This window comes from Notamacropus eugenii, chromosome 4, assembly GCF_028372415.1.
Source record: "Notamacropus eugenii isolate mMacEug1 chromosome 4, mMacEug1.pri_v2, whole genome shotgun sequence".
Classification (NCBI taxonomy): Eukaryota; Metazoa; Chordata; class Mammalia; order Diprotodontia; family Macropodidae; genus Notamacropus; species Notamacropus eugenii.
The window spans coordinates 62104233-62125476 of record NC_092875.1 but is presented as its reverse complement, the minus strand read 5'-3'; the positions used below and the strand labels follow the sequence as shown (position 1 = coordinate 62125476).

The following is a 21244-nucleotide window of genomic DNA, read 5'->3' as shown; positions in this document are numbered from 1 at the left end:
CTTCATCCCCTCCGCCCCCAGCCTGGGCGCACCCTGTCATTACCCTCCAGCTTCCAGGCCCGCCCGGGCAGGGCCAAGCTGGGCAGGGGCTGCTTGCTCTGGGAGGGGGCGGTGGGAAGGGAAGGGAGCGGAGGATAGGGCAGGGGGCCCAGCCTGGAAAGACACCGACAGCTCCGAGAAAAGAGCCCACTGTGTGCCGCCCCGAGGCTGAACCTCTCTGGGGGAGGGACTGCGGATCTGCCAGTTCTTTAACTCCCCACCCCCAGATCTCCCTGACTCCTGGCAGTGGGCAGTGTGGTGCCCACGGTGGATTGCAGACAGCAGGCTTCCGAAACTCTATAAGTGTGCCTTGGGCAAATCCCCTCAGTTCTGCCATTCTTCAGGCTCACACGGGATCGAGAATTTAAAGGAACCCGATGATGATCGGGTCCGAACCTTTCCTTTTGCAGAGGGGCCGCGGAGAGAGGAAAGAAGGAAGTGGCCGAGCGCTGATTTGAGCCCCGGACTTCTGAGACCGTGACCGGTGCTCAAGTCCTAGCTCACAGGGTTGTGGGGAAAGTGCTTTGTAAACAGCATAAGGAGTCCTAGCAGTGCCAGGGTTTCTCCAGAACAGTAACTGACATTGGCATCCAAAGTGCCTTCAGTGTTTGCAAAGCCTGCTATCATCCCACTGTTCAGAGGGAAAGACTGAGGCTCAGAAAACTTCAGTGAAGTCCCGACGTCTTATCAGTTAGGGGCAGTATGGGAGCCCCAGTCCCTCCCAACTTCGGATCCAGATTTTTCTGGGACCCCAAATGCATCCCTTATCATTAGTGTCCTGGGAGGGAGGCAGGTACCCAAGACGTTGGTGTCAGGCTCTCTTGTCTTGAAAAGGGGGTATGTGGAAGTGATAATGGGGGACATGAGGCATAATAACCCCCTGAGAAAAGGACTGGGTTCTTCTGGAATCAGAACAAGGGAGTCTCTGGGGGGAAGGGACTGGAAGTGCAGTAAATTCTCCTGGAGGAAAGGACTGGGTCACAGACTCTTGTGGGGAAGCCTGTCTAGAGCTGCCTAGCTCCCAGGGCCTGCCTGCAGCTAAAATCCTTGGCTCTCCTTTCTCAGGCAGCAAAAGACCCTGGAATCCTTGATTCTTGGGTCATTGGACTTCATGCTAGAAGGGACAGTAAACTAGATAGACCAGCTCTCCCCCCATCTGACAAACAAACAAAGTGGGGGAGAAGCTTGCCAAACATGACAGTATCAGGGAGCTGGATGCAGAGTAAAAGACAATGTCGTCTGAGCTCAGCAGCTAGAATCTTGGCTGGGGAAAGATTCAAACTTGGGTTGCCTGACTCCAGCTCAGTCCCGTTCCACTGCAGGCTGCTGTGAAGAACTACATTACGATCTGGGGCATGCTTGTCACTTTAGATCCTGCCTCCTGGAGCATCCCACCACCTTCTGAGCCAGCATCCCCTCCTGGGATGGCAAGGACCCAGGCTTCCGTGGCTCTCTGGGTGAGGTCACCTTTCCCCAAGGCTAAGGCCAGCCAGGGCACTCTCCCTCCTATCTCCCCCTTTGCCTGCCATCCTGGGGCGGGGCCTCTGCCCTGGCAAAGTGGCTCATCACCATAGTGACCGTCTGGCGTGCTGCCTCCCTGGGAACCTGGCCCAGGGCCACCTCATTCCTGCTAGGCTTCCAGCCTGGCACTGTCACCTCTGTGGGGAGTGGGAGGCCCCCTCACCTCCAGGGCCACCTGGACCCAAGCCCTAGTATAGCCTCCACCTTCTCCCAGAGCCATCCAGAAGATTCTGAATCATCAACCTAACACTCCTAGGAGATCAGTCTAGAAGGAACTAAAGGATGGACCTGTAGATGTGGGGCAGGGGCCTAGCCTCCAGGTTACCTGGTCCAATCTCCTTCTGTACAGATGAGAAGACTGAGGGCTGGAGAAGGACTCAGTCACAAGGGTTGGTGAGTAGCTGTGGCAGGTTTTGAACCCAAGGTCTATCAATTCCCCTTCTTGGGAATCTTGATCATTTGCTCCTCCAGATTGAGTTCTTTACCTTGTTTGTGAGGTGTGAAGTCCATGGCCCCCTTCCCCAAATCATGTATTTAAAATATATAGAATTGGAGCAACTAGGTGGTACAGTGGATAGAGTACCTGCCCAAGTCTAAGGAGGACCTGGGTTCAATTCCTGCCTAAGACATTTGACACTTACTAGCCCTGTGATCCTGGGCAAGTCACTTAACCTAGATTGCCTCAAAAAATTTTTTATAAAATTAAATACAGAAGATTCCAAAAGAGACCAATTCTATCAAAATACAGTTTTCAAAATATTTTTAAAAACAAGTACATGGACTCACAGGTTAAGGACCCCTGGATGAGATGAATTTTGTGATTATTTTTTTCTAGCTTTCTAAAGTAATCATTTGGTAGTTGGTGTTGAATAAGTAGGTCTTACTAACCCCAAATCCGATAATCTTTCCACTGTTATCTACCACCCTCTTTATACCATCCAGCACTACTGTTGACCTGGAAGTTGTACAGATGAAGAAACTGAGGCCTGGCTAGGAAAAGTCAGAATGTGAGCCCTGGGCCCTTACTCCAAGTCCCAAGTTCTTTCCACGCCCTGCACTAAAAACAGGTGCAAGAAGACTGTTCAAGTTCTTCCTTTGTGCAGTGGAGGCAGAGAAGGGCTGGGAACTATCCAAGATCAGAGTCTCTTGAGGACTAAACCAAGGCTGCTTTCTACCAAGGTGAGGGGCCCTGGCCATCTTCCCGAAGCCTAGCCTCCACTTCCCCATCCAGGGGTCTTTGCTGAGCTCCCACAATTCGTAGCCCTAGGGTGAGGGGGATGCAGAGGAGCCGAAGGCCAGAAGTTCCCCCCACCCCCTAGGCCAGCTGGCTCCAGAGCAGCCACCCCCACACAGAACAATTAGGAATTAAGTGCCCTGCCTATTGGAGGGAGTGGGCTGGAGGATGTGGGCTCAGGGGTGTGAGCTTTTTTGGGTGGAGGAGGGACCAAATTGTCTTCTCTTATGCCTGACATTAAGGTGCACGTAGTAGGTGTTTTGCTAGATTATAAATTCATTTTCGGGCAGGGCCTAGTGTAGGAGGGAAAGCATCTCTCACCTCCCTGTTCCCCACCTAATCTCCACCCCCCACCCATCCTTCGTGAACTCCCTTTGCTCACCTTCACCTCTGACTTTTATTCTGCTTGGCCTTATATTTTCCTTTCTTTGTAGCCCCAATACTCAGCTGACTGATTGACTGATTATGGCTCCCTCTCTCAGCCTCCTCTGGGACCACAAAGGAGGTGTCCTGACTTTTTTTTCTGGAGATTTCTGGAGTGCTGGGAATTCCTCCTGTGGAAACCCCCTCCACACATCCAGATCTCAGCCCTTCAGGGAGTGGCCACAGAGGCTTAGAGGACAGGTTCTTGGCCATCACAACCACAGTCTAGTTCAGTAGCAGGAACTGCATTCAGGGCTTCCTATCCATTCTGCCACACAGCTTTTCTAAGGTGTAGTTACACTAATAACTACAGTGACTGGTGTTTATAAGGTTTGCAAAGTACTTTACAGACATTTTATCGCAACCCTCTAGATCTTGTTGCTTTTACAAAGTACTGGCCAGAGAAGCCCCCTCTAGGCACCTTGCCTACCTTGCCTGCCACCTCCTCAAAGGCGCACTTGGTCCCTCTCCCACCTCCTCAGCTTCTCCCTTGCTTTCCTATTTGCTTATGGATACACTGGCCTGCCCAGACTTATCTTCCCATCATCCCTCCCTTCCTCCTTCTTTCCCTCTCTCCTTCCTTTCCTTTTTCCTTCCTTCCTTCCCTCCCTCCTTTCTTTCCTCTCCTGTCTTCCTTTCTTTTTTGCCCTGGGGCATCATCCACTCATCAACCCAGTTCCACTCTGGATGGGCCCAGGATTGCCCATCCCATTGTCTTCCCTGGGTTGGTTCAGCCCTCCTGGGGCTCCCAAAGGTTTACCATACCTATGTAGGTCTCCATTTGGATGCCTGATTGGCTTTAGCCAAATGACAGCTCAGTATTCCAGAATCAATGGCTCCAAAGCCCCAGCCTTCCCAGCAGCAGGGACTGCAGGCCTTCACCACTCCACCCAATGGCTCTTCCAATTCTAAAAAGCCTTCCCTTGACCAACGTAGCCCATCCAGCTACCATCCTCACTCCCTCCTCTCCCCTGCCCAGCTTCCTGAGAAAGGTGTCACATCCCTACCTTCCATGCTCTTCTCACTCCTTTGCAATCTCACTCCTGGCCCAGCTTTCCTTTGCTGAAATTGCTTTCTTTAAGGTCATCAATGGCTTAATTGCTAAATCTAGCAGCTTCCCCCTCTTCTCTCTCCTGGATCTTCTTTGTAGCTTTTGACATGGTTGGGCACCATTCTCCCCTTTCAAGGGAACAACCACCATATTCTTGGTTTGACTTTTCTCTCTCCTAAATTGGCTTCTCATCTTCTTCCTAACATCTTTTTTTTTTTTTTAAGGCAGTCAGGGTTAAATGACTTGCCCAAGGTCACACAGCTCGTAAGTGTCTGAGGCTGGATTTGAACTCAGGTCCTCCTGACTCCAAGGCCTGTGTCACCTAGCTGCCCCCTCTTCCTAACCTCTTATTAGCAATGGTGCCCCAAGGTCTGTCCTTGGCTCCTTCCCCTCTGTGTATCATTTTCCCTAGCAGTCCCATTTACTCCTGTTCTGGGTCTTTATCACCACTTCTGAATATCCCACCAAAAATCAGCACTTCTGTAATGGAACTCATTCTCCCTCTCCTTAACCCTACTCCTTTAGGATCCATGTCAGGAAAATATTCCTAGTAATTGCAGCTTTCTAGGAGAGAAAAGAAGCTGCCACAGGAGGTAGTGAGTTACCCTCCACTATGGTTCTTCAGGCCAAGGATGGATGACCTGGTGCATTGGAGGGGGGATTCTTGCTCAGGAATGGGCTGGTCTAGGTGGCTTCCAAAGCTTGGGAATTCTATAGAACTTCCACTTCCAGATGAGACATCAGGGAAGGGTTTTACCAGGATGGGGGCTGTGAGAGGGGAGTTGCAGCCAGAAACCCAGGCTGGATGGCAGAGGTCAAGGGGAGGGAATGGGTTACAAGGACAGCCCGATAGTGGAAGATGGAGTGATCCAACCTGTCCTTACCTCTGTGGGAGAGAGGTAACTCTTGAAGACTTAGACATGGTAACAGGAACTTTAGTAGTGGAGTGGGATTACCCAGGGGTAGCAGCGCTGCCCTTGTGAAAAGAGCCCTGGCTCCAGAGTCAGAGGGTTTGGGTTCAAATCTCACCTCTGATGTTTCCTGCCTATGTGACCTTTAGCAAATGAATCTCCCTGGCTCTCCATTTCCCAGACATTCTCTGCTTCCTGGAGTCACAAGGAAGATGACTGGAGGATGTATTAGCATGTATTCTCCTATTCACCCACTGTCTTTTCAGTGTAGGTGAATCCCTGGGCTTGGTGATGGATTGCTAAATCCAAACCTCTTCCTCTCTATTTCTGCTACCAAGTTCCCATGTCCAAAATATGTGTTTTTTCTGTTCTTTCTCCCTCATTTCTCATAGTCAATTAGTTACCAGGTCCTGGCTAACCCACCTCTGTACCATCTCCTCTACTTCTCTCTCTTCCTCTGCAGAACTGACCAAATCCTTGACTCTGCTTTAAATCCTCTGTGGTTCCTTGTCTGCTGAGTCAAGTCCAATTTCCTCTGCCTGGCATTCAAGGCTCTCCACAAGCTGGTGCCTCTCCCCCTCGTCCCAGCTGTGACTCATCGGACTCTGTTCTGAGAAACTCGCTGCAGCTGTCACACTCCCTGTGTCCTCTGACCTCCATGCATTTGTTCCATGCATTTCCTTGGAAGGTGCCCCCTGCTCCTTGTTACCTGGGGGATGCCTTGTTGGCTTTTAATGCCAGCCTCCTCCTTGAAGCAGTCTCCCTAGTGTCCTGGCTCAAGACATTCTCCCAGACCTACTGGAATATTCTTTATTGTACTTCCTGTATGTCAGCTTTTCTATACCATCGTTATTTGGAAGAGACAACAGGTTGCAGTGGGCAAAACCTAGGTTTTCATCCTGCTTTTGACTTTGTGTAAATTAATCTCTCAGGGTTCAAGACAAATTCTCTAAGCAGAAAAGGGACTAACCAGCACTGGTAGAGGTATTTTCCTCCTCTGGGAGTTCCTTATGCCAGTGAAATCAGGTTCAATTCAGTTGTGCCTTTTTCCTTAACTGGACTGCACAAATGAGCTACCAAATTGAAATGCATTTAATATTGCAACTTAGGAGCCTAAAACACCTAGCAGACAGATGGTGAAGTGGATAGAACGCCGGGTCTGGAGTCAGAAAAGTCCAAGTTCCAAAATAACCTCAGATACTTCCTAGCCATATTACCCTGGGGTAAGTCACTTAATCTGCCTCAGTCTCCTCATCTGTAAAATGGAGATACCTACCTCTTTGGGTCCTTGTCAGGTTTAAATGAGCAGCTATGTGTAAAGTGCATAGTCCTATGGACTCTGCAGTCCATAGTCCTATGGAAATTGTCAGCTGTTTTTGTGACATAGGTGTTTGTTGTATCCAATAAACATGGGCTAAGTGGAAGGTGCCACCTTGGGTCCCCCATTAAGCTGTGAGCTTGCCTTCCTTTGTATCCCCAGTATTTAGTATGGGGCCCAGCATTTAGTAGGTGCTTAATATAAAATACTAGGTAACCAACATGTAGAGCTCTTCCTACCTGCCAGACTCCAAGCCAACCTGGGCTTGGTCCTGTGACCCAGCCAGTGGGGATGCGTGGAACCACACAGGACCTCCCACTGTGACCAAGAGCACATTGGCCCAGACAGCCATTTGAAGTTTAGAGGGTACATCATGTGCTCGGGCAGACAGTCTGCCTCCAAAATTAAGTTAAATCTCCTCTCCTGGGGTGGAAACAACTCCCTGGACTCTCAGAGTCAGAAAAGACCTCAGGGGGCATCTAATCCGGACCCTCACCAGCCCTCCAGCAAAACATGCTTGTCAGGCCTCCCTCCAGTGGTGCGAAGCTCATTCATTCCATTCTGAATGGTTCTCATGGTTTACAACTTTTCACCTCACACGAATCAGAAGAAATCTGCCTCCCCTGTACCTTAGGACCGTTCTGAAGGATGAATCTAATCCCCCTTCCAGGTGCCCTAAGCACATGGAACTGGTCCTGCCCCTATTTCTCCTCCAGGAGGAAGGACCCATGTTCTTCAGGGGGTCATCATGCAGTGGGGTGTTCTCCAGCTTCTTCACCATTTTGGTTGCCCTTCTATGAAAATTCTCCAGCTAAAAATGGGGCCCTTTAGAACTGCATATACCTCTCCAGATAGGGTCTGACCAGGATTCTGTTAGCAGTGAGACTTCTACTACGACTATTCTAAGAGACCTAAGGCCTTCTCTAGCAACCCAAGCACAAATTTGCTCTCCTCTTCTGACCTGCCAAGCCCTACTAACTCCTATTTGAACTGGTAGACCACTTTGACTATAGCCTCAGGAGAAAAACGATCATCAAAAAACTGGCTTCAGTGCTCCAAGGGGAAGTCCCCAAGCATCCCCAACTTGTCATGGAGGGAGCCTGGGCTTGAGGTCAGAGTCCTTGGTTCCCAAATCCCAGGTCTACCTCTTACTCACTCGGTGACTGGGAACCAGTCACTTCCTCTCTGGTCTGCTTCCTGCTCTGGAGGACCCAGCTCATAGTTCCTGCCTAGTCTCCCTCATAGGGCCCAAGCAAAGTGGAAACAGACACAAAACACTTCTGTAAAGTGGAATGTGCTAAGCAAATGGTGGAGCTTGAGGTCTTTGACCTTCCTTTGGGCCAGAAGAGGAACAGCTTAATTCTGGTGAGAGGCCAGCATGCCTGGGCCCAGGACCCCTGCAGGCACCTGGGACCCTTTCAACCAGTCACACATCTTACTAGTTAATCATTAAGTTGCTGGTTAAAGACAAACTTGTGGAGAAAGAACATCAGGGTCTCTCCATTTGGGAACTTGTCCTTCACCAGTTGCAAGAGCAAGGCTTGTGGGGTAGCTCAGAGTAGGCTGCACCCTCAGATGGGTCTCCTGCTGACTGACTGGAAGCAGGGTCTTCCTGAGACAGCTTGCCCTCTCTCTTTTGCTCCTAACTAGTTCTGTCAGGCCATCTTTCTTCCTTGCACCTCAACCACAGGGAAGACATCAAGGGGGAGTAGGCCTGGGAAGCTGGGCTGCCTACTTACTGTGACTTAGCCTCTCTAGACCTGTTTCCTCATCTCTGAAAGGGGTTGGGCTAAGTGACCTCAAAGATCCCACCCAACTGGAATAGTCAATCTCATGAGGTCCTTTCCGGATTGAGCAAATTACTTCCCCTCCCAGGGCCTCTTGTCTCCTCTTTTGGACTAGGCTTTGAGGTCCCTTCCAGGTGACATTGGGTTCTAAGGTCTCTTCTAATGGGGGCAAATCATTTCAAGTCAGCCTGTTTTCTCACCTGTAAAATGGGGGGAGGGGCAGCAGTGGATGATGTCAGATTAGGATGTCAAAGGTCACTTCTAGCTCTTAATCAAGAATTATGGGCTCTAAGAGCCAGCTGTGTCCACTGCCCCAGGTAGGTCAGGAAGGATGGAGGAGCAGAGGCATGGGATAATAAAAGCGGTCATTGTTATAACTTACACTGATAGTCATGAGGTTGCCAAGGGTTCTTCTGTACAAACAGCATCTCCTTTGATCCTCATAGGAACCGTAGGACCTTGAACTTGTAGCCCACATTAACAGTGCCCCAAGTCATGTTAGGAGGATAGGAGGGTAGTGTTGGGATTAGAATTCTGGACTCTTGGGTCTGGGGCCACCTCCATTACACCATAATTCCTTCAGAAAACGCCAAATCTGAGGACCTTAGAACACAGAATGTCAAAGCCGGGATGGCCAAGGGTGATGAAATGCGGCATCACAAAATTCAGTTTCAAGTTCATAGACTTAGGAAACTGCAGGAAGAGGAAGCCAAGCCTCTGTGTACCCTCCGACCAGCCTGCAAGGCCAGGACACAAGGTAGACGAGTCTGGACCATGGGGCAGGAGCCCAAGGCTTCCTGGGGTCTTCCAAAAGTCTGTCAGCCTTGGTACAACTCCTTGTCCAGGTGTTCTACAAGCTGACTAGAGAATCTCTGCAATTTCTTCTAGCTCTTCCAGTGGGAATGCTGAGGCCCTGGAGTGCAAGGTGCCCAGTGAGTGGCCAGCCTGCCTCCCAATCAGGACCTAAGGTCAAGTCTTCAGCTTCCAATAAGGGAACAGCAGGCAGGTCAGCTCTGCTTGGGGATGATGGGGGGGGGGAGGGGTGGCGGGAATAAACAAGTGGCACCTGCTCTCAGCTGGGACGGACAGGAAAGGACTGGACACCTCTCCCAAAGGCCACATAAGGTGAAGGCCTAAAAATAACAGGTGAGAGAGGTGGGGATTGCTCTGCCCCTTCCCCACCCCTAAGGAAGGGCACCCATGTCACAGGAGCTGCTCTTCAGGCACTGGGAACTGTTCTGGTGATTGTCTCCAGTTATCTAGAGGAACATTTGTCACAGGGAGCAGATAGCTCTACTTGGTCCCAGAGGGTAGAGCTAGGAATGAGGTAATGCAGGGTTTGGGGGAAGTAGTAAGCTCCCCAACACTGGTGGAACTGAAGATGCCAGGGAGGCCTCAGGAAGAATTACTGCGCTGTTTGGGAGGGCAGACTAGAAGATTGCTAAGGTCCCCTCCAGCTCTGCTATTACTAGGGGCCTATGACCCTGGAAGCCAATGTTCTCTCTGCTCCACAGTCTGCTGATTTCTCCACTCATGCCGTAAGGGCAAAGGTAATAAACAGTAAAACACAACTGGGGGTATGTGGAGCAGAGGAGGGGAAGGGAGGGGGGCAGGTCCCTTTCCTGAATTACTCCCTGGTGGGGAGCACAGGGAATCCAGTCCCCATTCCCTGACCTTCCGGCAGACTGAGGCTGGAGCTGGAGGCAGGGGAGGGGCTAAGGCAGAAGAAACTAGGCTAGGAGCTGGACTTCCCCCCTTCCCCCCTGGGGGCCCAGCTTTTCCCTCGCCCCACCCTCCCAGAAAATAAGAGGAAAAAAAAGAGGCTGGGCTTGACTTGGAATGACACTGCCAAATAAAAAGTCCAGAAGTCTTGTGGTTTTTAATCTGGGGGTGGAGGGCAGGGGGGTAGGCAGAAAGGGGGATTGAGGGATAGGTATCCTCTTCCTTCCTGGCTATGTCCTGGTCTCCTCAGCTCAGGGTGATTGCCATGGAGTAGAACGGTCACACCATCTCTGGATGACTCCAAGGGTTCGGTTCCTATGCGAAGTGGAGCAGGCAATATTAACAACAGGGACTGGTGGTGGGAGGTAGAGTCCAAGCCTTCTCCCTCTCTCCCTCCTGCAAATGTCACAGCTGGTAACTTCCCCAGACAGATTAACCAGCCCTCAAAGTCCTCTAACTTCCAAGGTCCCTTCTGAGGGTGAGGAGAAAAGCATTACTTTAGGTTCTAAACCAAGTGGCAACTTCATGTAGCTCTGAGGGCTTGGGGCTAGGAGCCAAGAGGCTACACTTCTGGGGTCCAGGAAAAGATCCCTGACTGGAGGGGAGGACAACCATATCCCCCTCCAAGCTCAACACTTCCTATCTGTGTGACTGGCCAAGTCACTCTCTGGGACTCAGTTTACTCATCTGTAAAATGAGAAGACTGGAGTCAGTGGTCCCCTGCACCAACCATTCCCTCAACAAATATTTATGAAGGGCCTCCTGGGTGCAGAGAACTGTGCTAGGTACTCCGGGAGTTAAGAAATTGTCTCCTTGGGAAAGGCCAGAACTCCCTCCACTGTCCTCTAGCACAGCCATCATGAACTGCTTTGTACTGCCCCCCTGTGGCCACTGCCCCCAATGGCGAAGCCAGGTTCCCATCTGTTTCTCAGAATCAGCCTCTCCTTCTAAGCAGGAGGGACCTTGGAGAGAATAAAAAACTGATGCCCAGAGAGGCTTAAGGTTGGTAGCAGAGCTCAGATCTGAAACATTCTCCCCAGTCCAGCCCGTGGTCTCAAATCTGACCTGGCAAAAGAATCCCCTCAAGTGGCATTAGGAACACAGATAACCTCTCTGCTTGAACACCTCCAGTCACAGGAAGCTCATTACCTTTGGGACATCTCCTCTCCTCAGTGAGCCCATCAGCCTCCCAGGACTGGCTTCTTCCCCACCCAGGGCCTGTTCCTGCCTTGCGAGCTGCTCACCCCAGCTCATGATTCCAGCGCTTTCACGATAGCTTCGTTGGCTTCTATCCGGATCTGAACCTCAGCCCGGGCTGCCTCGTCTGTTGCCCCTGACAGGTCTGAGTGTGCCTTTTCCAGGTTGGATCTGGCAGCCTGAGAATCAAACCACAAGAAAACAAGAGGACTATGGGTGAAAAAAAAAAATGATGTTCTGGGACGGCTGGCCCCACCAGTAGGAGCAGGGCAGGGAGGTGTCACCCATAGTGAGGATAGGTGACACATTTTCATGGAGCACAGGAGAGGGCTGTATGGGTGTGGGTCCAGTGGGTGGGTGGGGGTCCCACTTGGGTTGGGAGAGTGACTGAACCCTGGTTCCCCATCCTGTCCCTAGGACAAGATACAAACACCTGCTGGGCACCGGAAATTCTTTACAACTTGGTCTAGGCCTGCCTCCCACTGCTCCCATTCACTCATTCACTCTCTCAACAGCCTCCTCACTACTCTTCACATATGATCATCCATCTGGCCTCCAAGCCATTGTCCTGGCTGTGCCCCCGCTCACAATGCACTCCCCTCTCCCTTCCCTCCTGCCTCCTGGATCCCCTTGCTCCAAGGGCACTCTTAACTTCTCCATGAGGCCGTTTCTGGTTCCTGAGTCACCCCCCCACCTCCGTATTTCCTCATATGTATGTGTAAAATCTTCCTAACTGAAGGCAAATTTTTCTAAGTAGGGACTATTTCATCCTTTGTAGCACCTAGCACAATGCCTAGCCCATGGCAGGTCAATGCTTGCTGATGGACTGAATTATCACGTCAGAAAAGAAGGCTGGTGCTAGATCAGCCTCCTGGGATCCACCCGGGGAGCCAGAGTTCAAAGCAGGAAAGCTGGACCAGGATAAGAGTACAAGGCTTGCCTCAAAAAGGCGTCCAGCATCCCCAAGCCAGGAAAGAGAGAGGCAGTCAGGCCTCCATGGAGGAGACAAAGAACTCCAAGAAGCAGGAGCCAGGTGTCTGCTCTGTGGGTGAGTCAGCCAGGCCCCGTTGCCAGGTAGGTGTTGATGGGTTACCTGGATGCGGGGGTGGTGGGGAGAAGCTGCAGCTGCTCCTGCAGATCCCAGGTGGGGTGGCCTCAACACCATTGGGGATCGAGGCTAAGAGGGGAGGGTGCAGGGGACTCATGCCAGGGCCTCCTAGAGCGTTATGAACATGTGCCCAGGTGATGTCTCCATTCAGTGAACCTTTATGACACATCTGCTATTTGCAAGGTCTAATGCTGGGTACAGATGGAGATGACAAAGATGGAAAGAGACAGTGCTTGGCCTCAAGAGGCTTATGGTGGGAGCAGGAGGCAAAGCCTCTGACCATCACCCCAACGTAGGTGGCCAGAACCATCTTCTCTAAATCTCAGCTTTGTTCATATATCTGACGTACCCCAACCCTGTCCAGAGCTCCCCATGGCCCCCAGCAGAATAGGCCAACTGCCCTGCCTGGCATGTGATTCTCACAATCTTCTTCCTGTCCTTTCATTCTCACCTCACATACCAACCCCTCAACTGTTCACATGAGACTGGATGACTCATCATACCTTAAACATGCCTCCATAGTAGCCCCTTTTCCACACAGCCTTCCTCCCTCCACCCTCCAGCTCCAGACCTGTCTCCTCATCTGATGACAGAAATTCCCATCTCTAGAGAAGATAGTAAAAGTTCACGCTTATACAACACTCTCCTCATAACCAGCCAGTAAGGCAGGGTGTGCACATATAAGACTAAGTTTTCAAGAGGGTATCACAGTGGCAGAAAATCAAAGGGTAGACCATTAGAAGCCAGATCTTGTGAAAAGAAGGTCAGTTCTCTTTCCCACTACATCACAACATCTCTATCATGCCTACAGTGCAGATGTTTGTCCATGGCTTTCCTCATCTCTTAGACTATGAGCTCCTCAAGAAGTACAAATGGGCCCTCGCTTACCCCCTTTTCCCTACAAATGTGGGTATAAAGCCCTGGAGAAAGAGAGACAGACAGACAGAGACAAAGACTGCTGAGAAATGGAAGGGGTGGAGAGCCTGACTGACAAAGGTTCTTTTCAGTGAGGGGCCTGCCACCTGGGGCGGATCCTCTCAGGGAGGGGAATGGGACTCACCGCCAGGTCCAACATGTCCAGAGCCACGGCTTCTTCCGCCAGCAGCTGCACTGAGGAATCAGCATTCACCGTGACAGAACCACTGCTAACTGGGGGAGAAGCAGAGCACAGGGGCCCAATGAGGCATGATGGGGAGGAGCTGGCTCAGAACGGGGGCTTCTGAGAAAGAAGGGCCTCAGCAACCCCCAGCTGAACAGGAATCTCCTCAACATATCTCTGTTTAATGGTCAGCCAGGGACCCGAACACCTACTGTGACAGGGATCCCATGCCTCCTCGGGGTGGCTCCATTCCCTGGGTCCCACCCCCAACTCTGGGCAAGACAAGCTACAAATGCAAAGCCAGCTCCTGTGTCTCCCAAAGCCCTTTCTCCCAGCTGAGGAGTCCTGGTGCTTTCACTGGTCTCCAGGCCCTCTTCCTCAGAACACAGCTGAGTCTGTCACCGGGCTTCCCAAATCCCAGATCTGGGCACAGTGACCAGAGACGGTTTGACCAAAGCAGAGGGCAGGAGAGGGGACCTGGGGAAGCCTGGTGCTGGAATCAGCCTTCTGAGTTCTCCAAGGTACTGGGGAGCCCTTCTGGGGAGGCTGCAGTGGCAAATGAACCACTGCTAGCATTTATATAGCACTTTCAGGTCTGCAAAGATAAACATTGTCTCATTTTATCCTCATAACAACTCCAGGTATAGGTGCTATTATTACCCCCATTTTACAGATGAGGAAACTGAGGCAGAAAGTTAAATGATTTGTCCAGGGTCATATAGTAATGTGTCTAAGGTTTGATTTGCGCTTATCTCTTCCTTGACTGTGTGTGTGTGTATGTGTATGTGTGTGTGTGTGTGTGTGCGTGTGTGTGTGTGTGTGCGTGCGTGTGTGTGTGCACGTGTCATGAAGGTGAGCCTTCTACGCAAGACCTAGCTCTTGACAGTCCTTCTAGAGAGGACTTTAAGGTCTGGCCTCTTATTGTCAAATTGGGGGATGCTGTGTGTGTGTGTTTTCTAAGAATGTTAGAGCTAAAAGCACCTTTGTTTCTAACCACAGCGAGTTCTTTGAATTGTCCTAGTTCCAACCCAGTCATTTTACAAAGAGGGAAACTGAGGAACCACATTATTTGTTGTGCAGTTGTGCCCCACTCTTTGTGTGACCCCATTTGAGATTTTCTTGGCAGTGATACTGTAGTAGTTTGCCATTTCCTTCATTTTATAGATGAGGGACTGAAACAAACAGGGTCAAGTGACTTGTCCAAGGTCACCCAGCTAGTAAGTGTCTGAAGCCAGATTTGGACTGTGGTCCTCCTGGATTCAGGCCCCACAGTCTACCCACTGTGCCACCTCGATGCCCACTGAGAACTGAAGGCAAGTGTCACACACCAGAGGATCCAGGGTTGGAATGGACCCCAGAAGCTCTCTAGCCCAACCCATCCCCGAACCAAAGAGCTACCTCTGTCCCTACATCATTTTCGGAAGCTCTTGACCAGCCCTTCCTGGAAGCCCTCCAAAAAGCAGGACTGCACCCCCCCCTCCCCCATGCCTCTGGTAGCAGCTCATATCATGTAGGCTAGGGGGTTCTTCCTGACGCTGGGCATAAATCTGCCTCTCTGATGTTCCTGGCTCTGCCCTTTGGGGCCGGGCAGAGCAAGTCTATGTGTCAGACACAAGGCCCTTGGGCCCTAAGTGACCTAAACCAGATCAAAACGTAATTGGGAAGTATTTATTGAGATAAAAATAAAATAAAACAAAACAAAGCTAATATTGCATTAAGACTAAGCCATGGACTAGCGGTCCCCGGGTCACTCTGAGTCTGACATCACTTTCCTAGATAACATATGGAGTTGGCGACAGAGCCAGACAGGACTAAAACTCCGTTTTCCTGACTCCAACTCCAATGTTCTTTCCCACACTTGATTAAAAAAAAGTCTTATTTTTCAAAGCTGATAAAGACCTCAAAGTGCCCTCATATATACACATACCAAAATACTTGGTGGTGGTGCCATCCTCAGCATACACAGTCACCACACCAGGCTTCAGCACCTGCAGGGTGGGGACGTGGGCAGCGAGGATCCCAAAGGCTCCACTCAGGGTTGGGACATCCACCTGCTTCACGTTGGCCTCGTTGAAATACACCTGGAGAGTCAAGGGGAGGGCAAAGGCTCAGTGGTCGGCCTTGACCGTATGAGAGAAATGAGGGAATGCTCCTGGCTTTTTCTTGTCTTGCTCAAACCCTAGGAGGAGCACCCCCTCCTAAAAGGATGAGGAGAACAGGTGACAGCCCAGACAGGAACTCACTTTCCTCAGGACCCGAGGAGCTGGATGGTACAAGTACTGTTATACCCACCACACAGAGGAGAAGACTGAAGGTCAGAAAAGTGCAGTGATTTGTTCACAACACCCAGGTGAAAGACTGGGCCCCGCATGGAATGACCTTCTGTCCAAGCAACTGCTATTTCTGCTTTGTTATAAATTGGGGGGAGGTGCACAATCTTATGCTCTGGAAGGCAGAGCAGAGGCAGCCCCAGGTAGTGGCCAGAGAGCTGGCCCTGAAGCCGGAAGACGTGGGTTCAAGTTCTGTCTCTGACTAACAATGGCTACAGGACCCCAGTGCTCCAGGCAGCTCCTTCAAAGGGACAGAGAGGACCCTGACCTACACTGGCAGAGGGAGTTTCCTCAAGCTAGACCAATAAAAGCACAGAATCTGGCTCAATCCCTATCCACAAATGTGGAACGTCAGAGCTTGGAGGGCTCTTAGCACATGGAAAGTTAGAGCTGGGAGAGCCCTTAGAACATGGGATGTCAGAGCTGGGGGCGGGGGGGGGGGGGGGTAGAATCCAGAACACCAGAGCTGGGGGACCTAGAACCCAGAACATCAGAGCTAGGGAGAGTCCCAAGAACCCAGAACACCAGAGCTGGGGCGGAGGCCCTAGGGCCCAGGATGTTAGGGGGGACACCCCCTGGGGGGCTCGGGGATTTAGCCCGAGTCGCCCACTTTACAGCACCGGAAGGAGGCCCAGAGAGGGGAAAGGTCGTGTCCCGGGGCGCCCCCGCCCACGCGGAGGTCCTCCGAAGGTCGAGACTGGGCGGCCCCCTCGCGCCTAGAGCCGCCCCCCTCCCGCCCGCGGCCCCCCCGGGGTGAGCCCCCCAGGTCCCCCGCCCCGGCTGGCCCGGAGGCCGCACCTGCGTCGGGGAGGCGAAGGTGAAGGACATCTGGCCGGGGACGGCGGCGGCGGCGGCGGCCGGGGCGGCCTCGGCGTAGGCGCGGGCCGGAGGGGCCGGGAGCCGGGCTTGGCGCAGCAGGCGGAGGCCGCAGCGGCGGAGCAGTGTGGTGGGCAGCATGGTGGCAGCGACGGGGGACTACAGGCCGGGTAGCGGGAGAAGGGGACCGGGCAGCCGGGCCAAGGACGGAGAGGCGGGCTGCGCAGGGGAGCCTGGGAAAGGCGACGCGGACTACCGCTCCCAGCAGGCCACGGGGGCGACCTGGGCGCAGAAGTCACGACGCTACCGCACGGGCTGTCGGGAGTCGTAGTTCTCCCTCAGGCAACTCCTGAAGACCTCTGGCTTCAGCATGAGGAAATGACTCAGTTGAAGGTCTGAAGATGAACGTTGCACATGTCTTGTTAGTACTCTTTCTTTCCCTTCTGTATCGCTGCCACTGCCGAGCTCACCCCCATCCCCACCTCTGCATCGAAACTCCGCTTTTTAACAAATCAGTATAGCCAAGCAGAATACAGTGGACCCGTTGGACCTGCCCGGTGGCGGAGTCCTGCATCCACGAGGCTTCGCGGTCACTCTGAGCAGAGCGCTGGACGCTTCCCATGAACAGGACTGTCCTGTAAGGGGTCGCGCTGGGTTGGCCACATGGCCCCGCATCAGTTCAGACAAACTTCCATTGCCTCAGATCTTGGGATCGTGGAGAGAATGGAGAAGGGCAGGACTTGGAGAAACCTCAGAAGGGAAAAGCTAGCAGTGGCTGGAAGGATCCAAGCGGCCAGTTAGCCCAATCTTCCCTTTTTACAGATGAGGAAACTGAGTCTAGAAGAGTGACGGGAGCTGGAAAGGACCTTAGAGATCATATTCTCCAACCCCTACTTTTTACAAAGGGAGAAACTGAGGCACAGAGACATAAAAGATTCATGGGATTTAGAGCTGAAGGGGATTTCAAAATCTTTTCTTGTGAATAAGGAAACCAAGGGCATGGGGGAGGGAGGGGAGGGGAAGGGGAAGGGACTCCCCATAGCTTGTCAGAACCAAAGCTGGACAAAAGCCCTGGTCTCCTGACTCCAAGGGTTCTTTCCATGGCATCTTACCAATTCAGCAATATTAATTCAGGAGCAACAATCGATAAATCCTTCAGAGCTGTCTTGGATTGTTGTATTGCTGAGACTAGCCAAGTCATTCACAGCTGATTATGTTACAATATTGCTCTATACTTTGTACACAGTGCATTTCCCTTTGCATCGCCACATGTGAGTCTTTCCAGGTTTTTCTGAGAGCATCCTGCTCCTCATTTCTCTCACCACAGCAGTATTCCATCATAATCACACGCCACAATTTGTTCAGCTATTCCTGGATAGGCATCCCCTCAATTTCCAATTCTTTGCCACCAGAAAAGAGCTGCTATAAGTATTTTTGTACATGTAGGCTTTTTCCTTTTCCTTTTTTTAAAATCTCTTTTGCGATACACATCTAGTAGTGTTATTGCTAGGTCAAATGGTTTTGTAGCTCTTCGGGCACAGTTCCAAATTGCTCTGCAGAATGGTTGAATCAGTTCACAACTCCACCAACAGTGCATTAATGTTTCATTTTCCCCACATTCCTTCCACCATTTGTCATTTTCTTTTACTGTCCTATTAGCCGATTGAATAGGTATGAGGTAGTACCTCAGAATTGTTTTAATTTGCATTTCTCCAATCAATAGTGAGTTATAGAATTTTTTCATATGGCTATAGATAGCTTTGATTACTTCATCTGAAAACTGTTCATATTTTTTGATCATTTATCATTAGGGGAATGGCTCTAAATTGGACTCAGTTCTCTATATGTTTGAGAAATGAAGCCTTTGTCAGAGAAACTTGCTTCAAAAATTTTTTTCAGTTATTATTGCTAACTGTCTTTTCCTCCTTCCTATTCCTCCCACAGCCTTTATTCTATTCTCTTTTTTTCACTCTGTTCTTCCTCAAAAGTGTTTTGCTTCTGATTACCTCCTCCCTCAATCTGCCCTCCCTTCTATCATCCCACCCTCTTCTCTTATCCCCTTCCCCTCCTATTTACCTGTTGGGTAAGATAGATTTCCATACCCAGTTGAGGGTATATGTTATATTCCTTCTTTGAGCCAAATCTGGTGACAGTAAGGTTCACTCACTCTCATCACTTCCCCCTCTTCCATTCCACTGGAAAAGCTTTTTCTTGCTTCTTTTGTGTGAGGTAATTTACCCCATCTCTCCCTTTCCTTTTCTCCCAGTACATTCTTCTTTCTCACCCCCTTAATTTTATTTTTTTAGATATCATCCCTTCATATTCAACTCACACCTGTGTCCTCTGCCTATATATACTCTTTCTAACTGCCCTAATAATTAGAGACTTCTTTTGGGTTTTAAGTAGTATCTTATCTTGTAGGAGTATAAACACTTTAACCTTATTAAGTCCCTTATAATTTCCCTTTCCTCTTTACCTTGAGTCTCAAATTTTCAAATGCAAGTCAGATTTCCTATTCAGCTCTAGTTTTTTCATCAGGAATGCTTGAAAGTCCTCTATTTCATTAAATATCCATTTTTTCCCCTGAAGCATTATACTGAATTTTGCTGAGTAGGTGATTCTTGGTTGTAATCCTAGCTTCTTTGCCCTCCAGAATATCATATTCCAAGCCCTCTGATGCTTTAATGTAGAAGCTACTAAATATTGTGTTATCCTGACTGTGGCTCCATGATACTTGAGTTGTTTCTTTCTGGTTGCTTGCAATATTTTCTCCTTGACTTGAGAGCTCTGGAATTTGGCTATAACCTTCTGGGGAGTTTTCATTTTGGGATATCTTTTAGGAGGTGGTCACTGGATTCTTTCAGTTTCTATTTTACTCTCTGGTTCTTAGAATGTTTTCCATGAAGATTTCTTAGAAGATGATATCTAGGTTCGTTTTTTGATCATGGCTTTCAGGTAGTCAAATAATTTTTAAATTATCTCTCCTGGATCTATTTTCCAGGTCAGTTGTTTTTCCAATGAGATATTTCACATTGCCTTCTATTTTTCATTCTTTTGTTTTGTTTCTTGATTTCCTATAAAGTCATTAGCTTCTACTTGTTCAATTCTAATTTTTAAAGAATTATTTTCTTCAGTGAGTTTTTGTACTTCCTTTTCCATTTGGCCAATTTTACATTTTATAAATTTCTTTTCCAGTGAATTTTTGTGCTTCCCCCCATTTGTCCAATTCTGCTTTTTAAGACATTTTCTCCTCACTGACTTCTTGTACCTCTTTTTACCATATGGCCCAGTCTGTTATTTTCTTCTGTATTTTTTTGTGTATCTCCTTTACCAAGTGGTTTACTCACTTTTCATTATTTCCTTGCATCACTCACATTTCTTTTCCCAATTTTTACTCGACCTCTCTTACTTGATTTTCAGAATCCTTTTTGAGCTCTTCCATGGCCTGAGACCAATTCATATTTTTCTTGGAGGCTTTGGATGGAGGAGCTTTGACTTTGATGTCTTCTTTTGAGTGTGTGTTTTGATCTTTCTTGTCACCATAGTAACCTCCTATGATCTGATTTTTTTCTGTTGTTTGCTCATTTTCCCAGCCTGATAAAATAGGGCTTTGCTTCCCCAATTGATAAATGATCAAAGGATATGAACAGGCAATTTTCGGAAGAAGAAATTAAAGATATCTATAATCATATGAAAAAATGCTCTAAATCACTGTTGATTAGAGAGATGCAAATCAAAACAACTCTGAGATACCACATCACACCTATAAGACTGGCAGACATGACAGAACAAGAAAATGATAAATGCTGGAGAGGATGTGGGAGAGTTGGAACACTAATTCATTGTTGGTGGAGCTGCGAGGTCATCCAACCATTCTGGAGAGCAATTTGGAACTATGCCCAAAGGGCTACAAAAATGTGCATACCCTTTGACCCAGCAATATCGCTACTAGGACTATATCCCCAAGAGATCATAAAAATGGGAAAGGGTCCCACATGTACAAAAATATTTATAGCAGCACTCGTTGTAGTTGCTAAAAACTGGAAGTCAAGGGGATGTCCATCAATTGGGGAATGGCTGAATAAATTATGGTATATGAATGTAATGGAATATTATTGTGCTACAATAAATGATGAACAGGAAGACTTCAGAGAAGCCTGGAAAGACTTATATGATCTAATGCTGAGCGAAAGGAGCAGAACCAGGAGAACTTTGTGCACAGCAAGGACCACAGTGTGTGAGAGTTTTTTCTGGTAGACTTGGAATTTTGTAATAACATAAGAACTTATTAAAAAAAAAAATCCCAATGGTGGTTTTCTAAGGCAAAATGCCTTCCACACTCAGAGAAAGAAATATGGAAGTCATTCACAGAATGTAGCAGATCATGTTTGTGTGTGTTTTTGTGTATCATGTTTTGATTTGTTATATGATTTCTTCCATTTATTTTAGTTCGACTACATAGCATGACTATAGTGAAAATGTACTCAGTAGGAAATGTAGAACCTATACAGAATTGTGTGTGGTCGTGGGGAGGGAGAGAGGTAGCGGGGGTTAGGTGTGGGGGGGATAAAATCTTAATTTTATGGCAGTGATTGTTAAACATTAAAAAATAATAATAATAATAAAAATATAAAAATAAAATAAAATAGGGCTTTGCTTCTAGGGTGGAGGGTGAACTATTCCAAGCT

General features: G+C 49.3%; 1 protein-coding gene and 1 long non-coding RNA gene across 2 annotated transcripts; one reads left to right on the top strand and one right to left on the bottom strand.

The window, feature by feature from the left end:
* The first annotated feature begins 1644 nt into the window (after nt 1-1644).
* Nucleotides 1645-7986, top strand: LOC140499667 (uncharacterized). The gene is made up of 3 exons (XR_011965507.1): nt 1645-1953; nt 2503-2739; nt 5643-7986. It is a non-coding gene; the product is annotated as an uncharacterized lncRNA (long non-coding RNA).
* A 2158-nt stretch (nt 7987-10144) lies between these two features.
* ATP5F1D (ATP synthase F1 subunit delta) lies at nt 10145-16805 on the bottom strand. Its single transcript, XM_072601374.1, has 5 exons — nt 16539-16805; nt 15338-15491; nt 13372-13460; nt 11251-11382; nt 10145-10321 (listed from the first exon to the last, which is right to left on the bottom strand). The coding sequence occupies exons 1-4, from the start codon at nt 16695-16697 to the stop codon at nt 11257-11259; spliced, it is 528 nt and encodes a 175-aa protein (XP_072457475.1). The 5' UTR covers nt 16698-16805; the 3' UTR covers nt 10145-10321; nt 11251-11256.
* Nucleotides 16806-21244: the final 4439 nt, after the last annotated feature.

Coding starts and splice junctions, on each gene's coding strand:
- ATP5F1D (XM_072601374.1), bottom strand. CDS start 16,697: ATGCTGCCCACCACACTGCTCCGCCGCTGCGGCCTCCGCCTGCTGCGC. Junction 15,492..16,538: donor CCTTCGCCTCCCCGACGCAG/GTGCGGCCTCCG, acceptor TTGACTCTCCAG/GTGTATTTCAACGAGGCCAA. Junction 11,383..13,371: donor TGGACATGTTGGACCTGGCG/GTGAGTCCCATT, acceptor TTTGATTCTCAG/GCTGCCAGATCCAACCTGGA.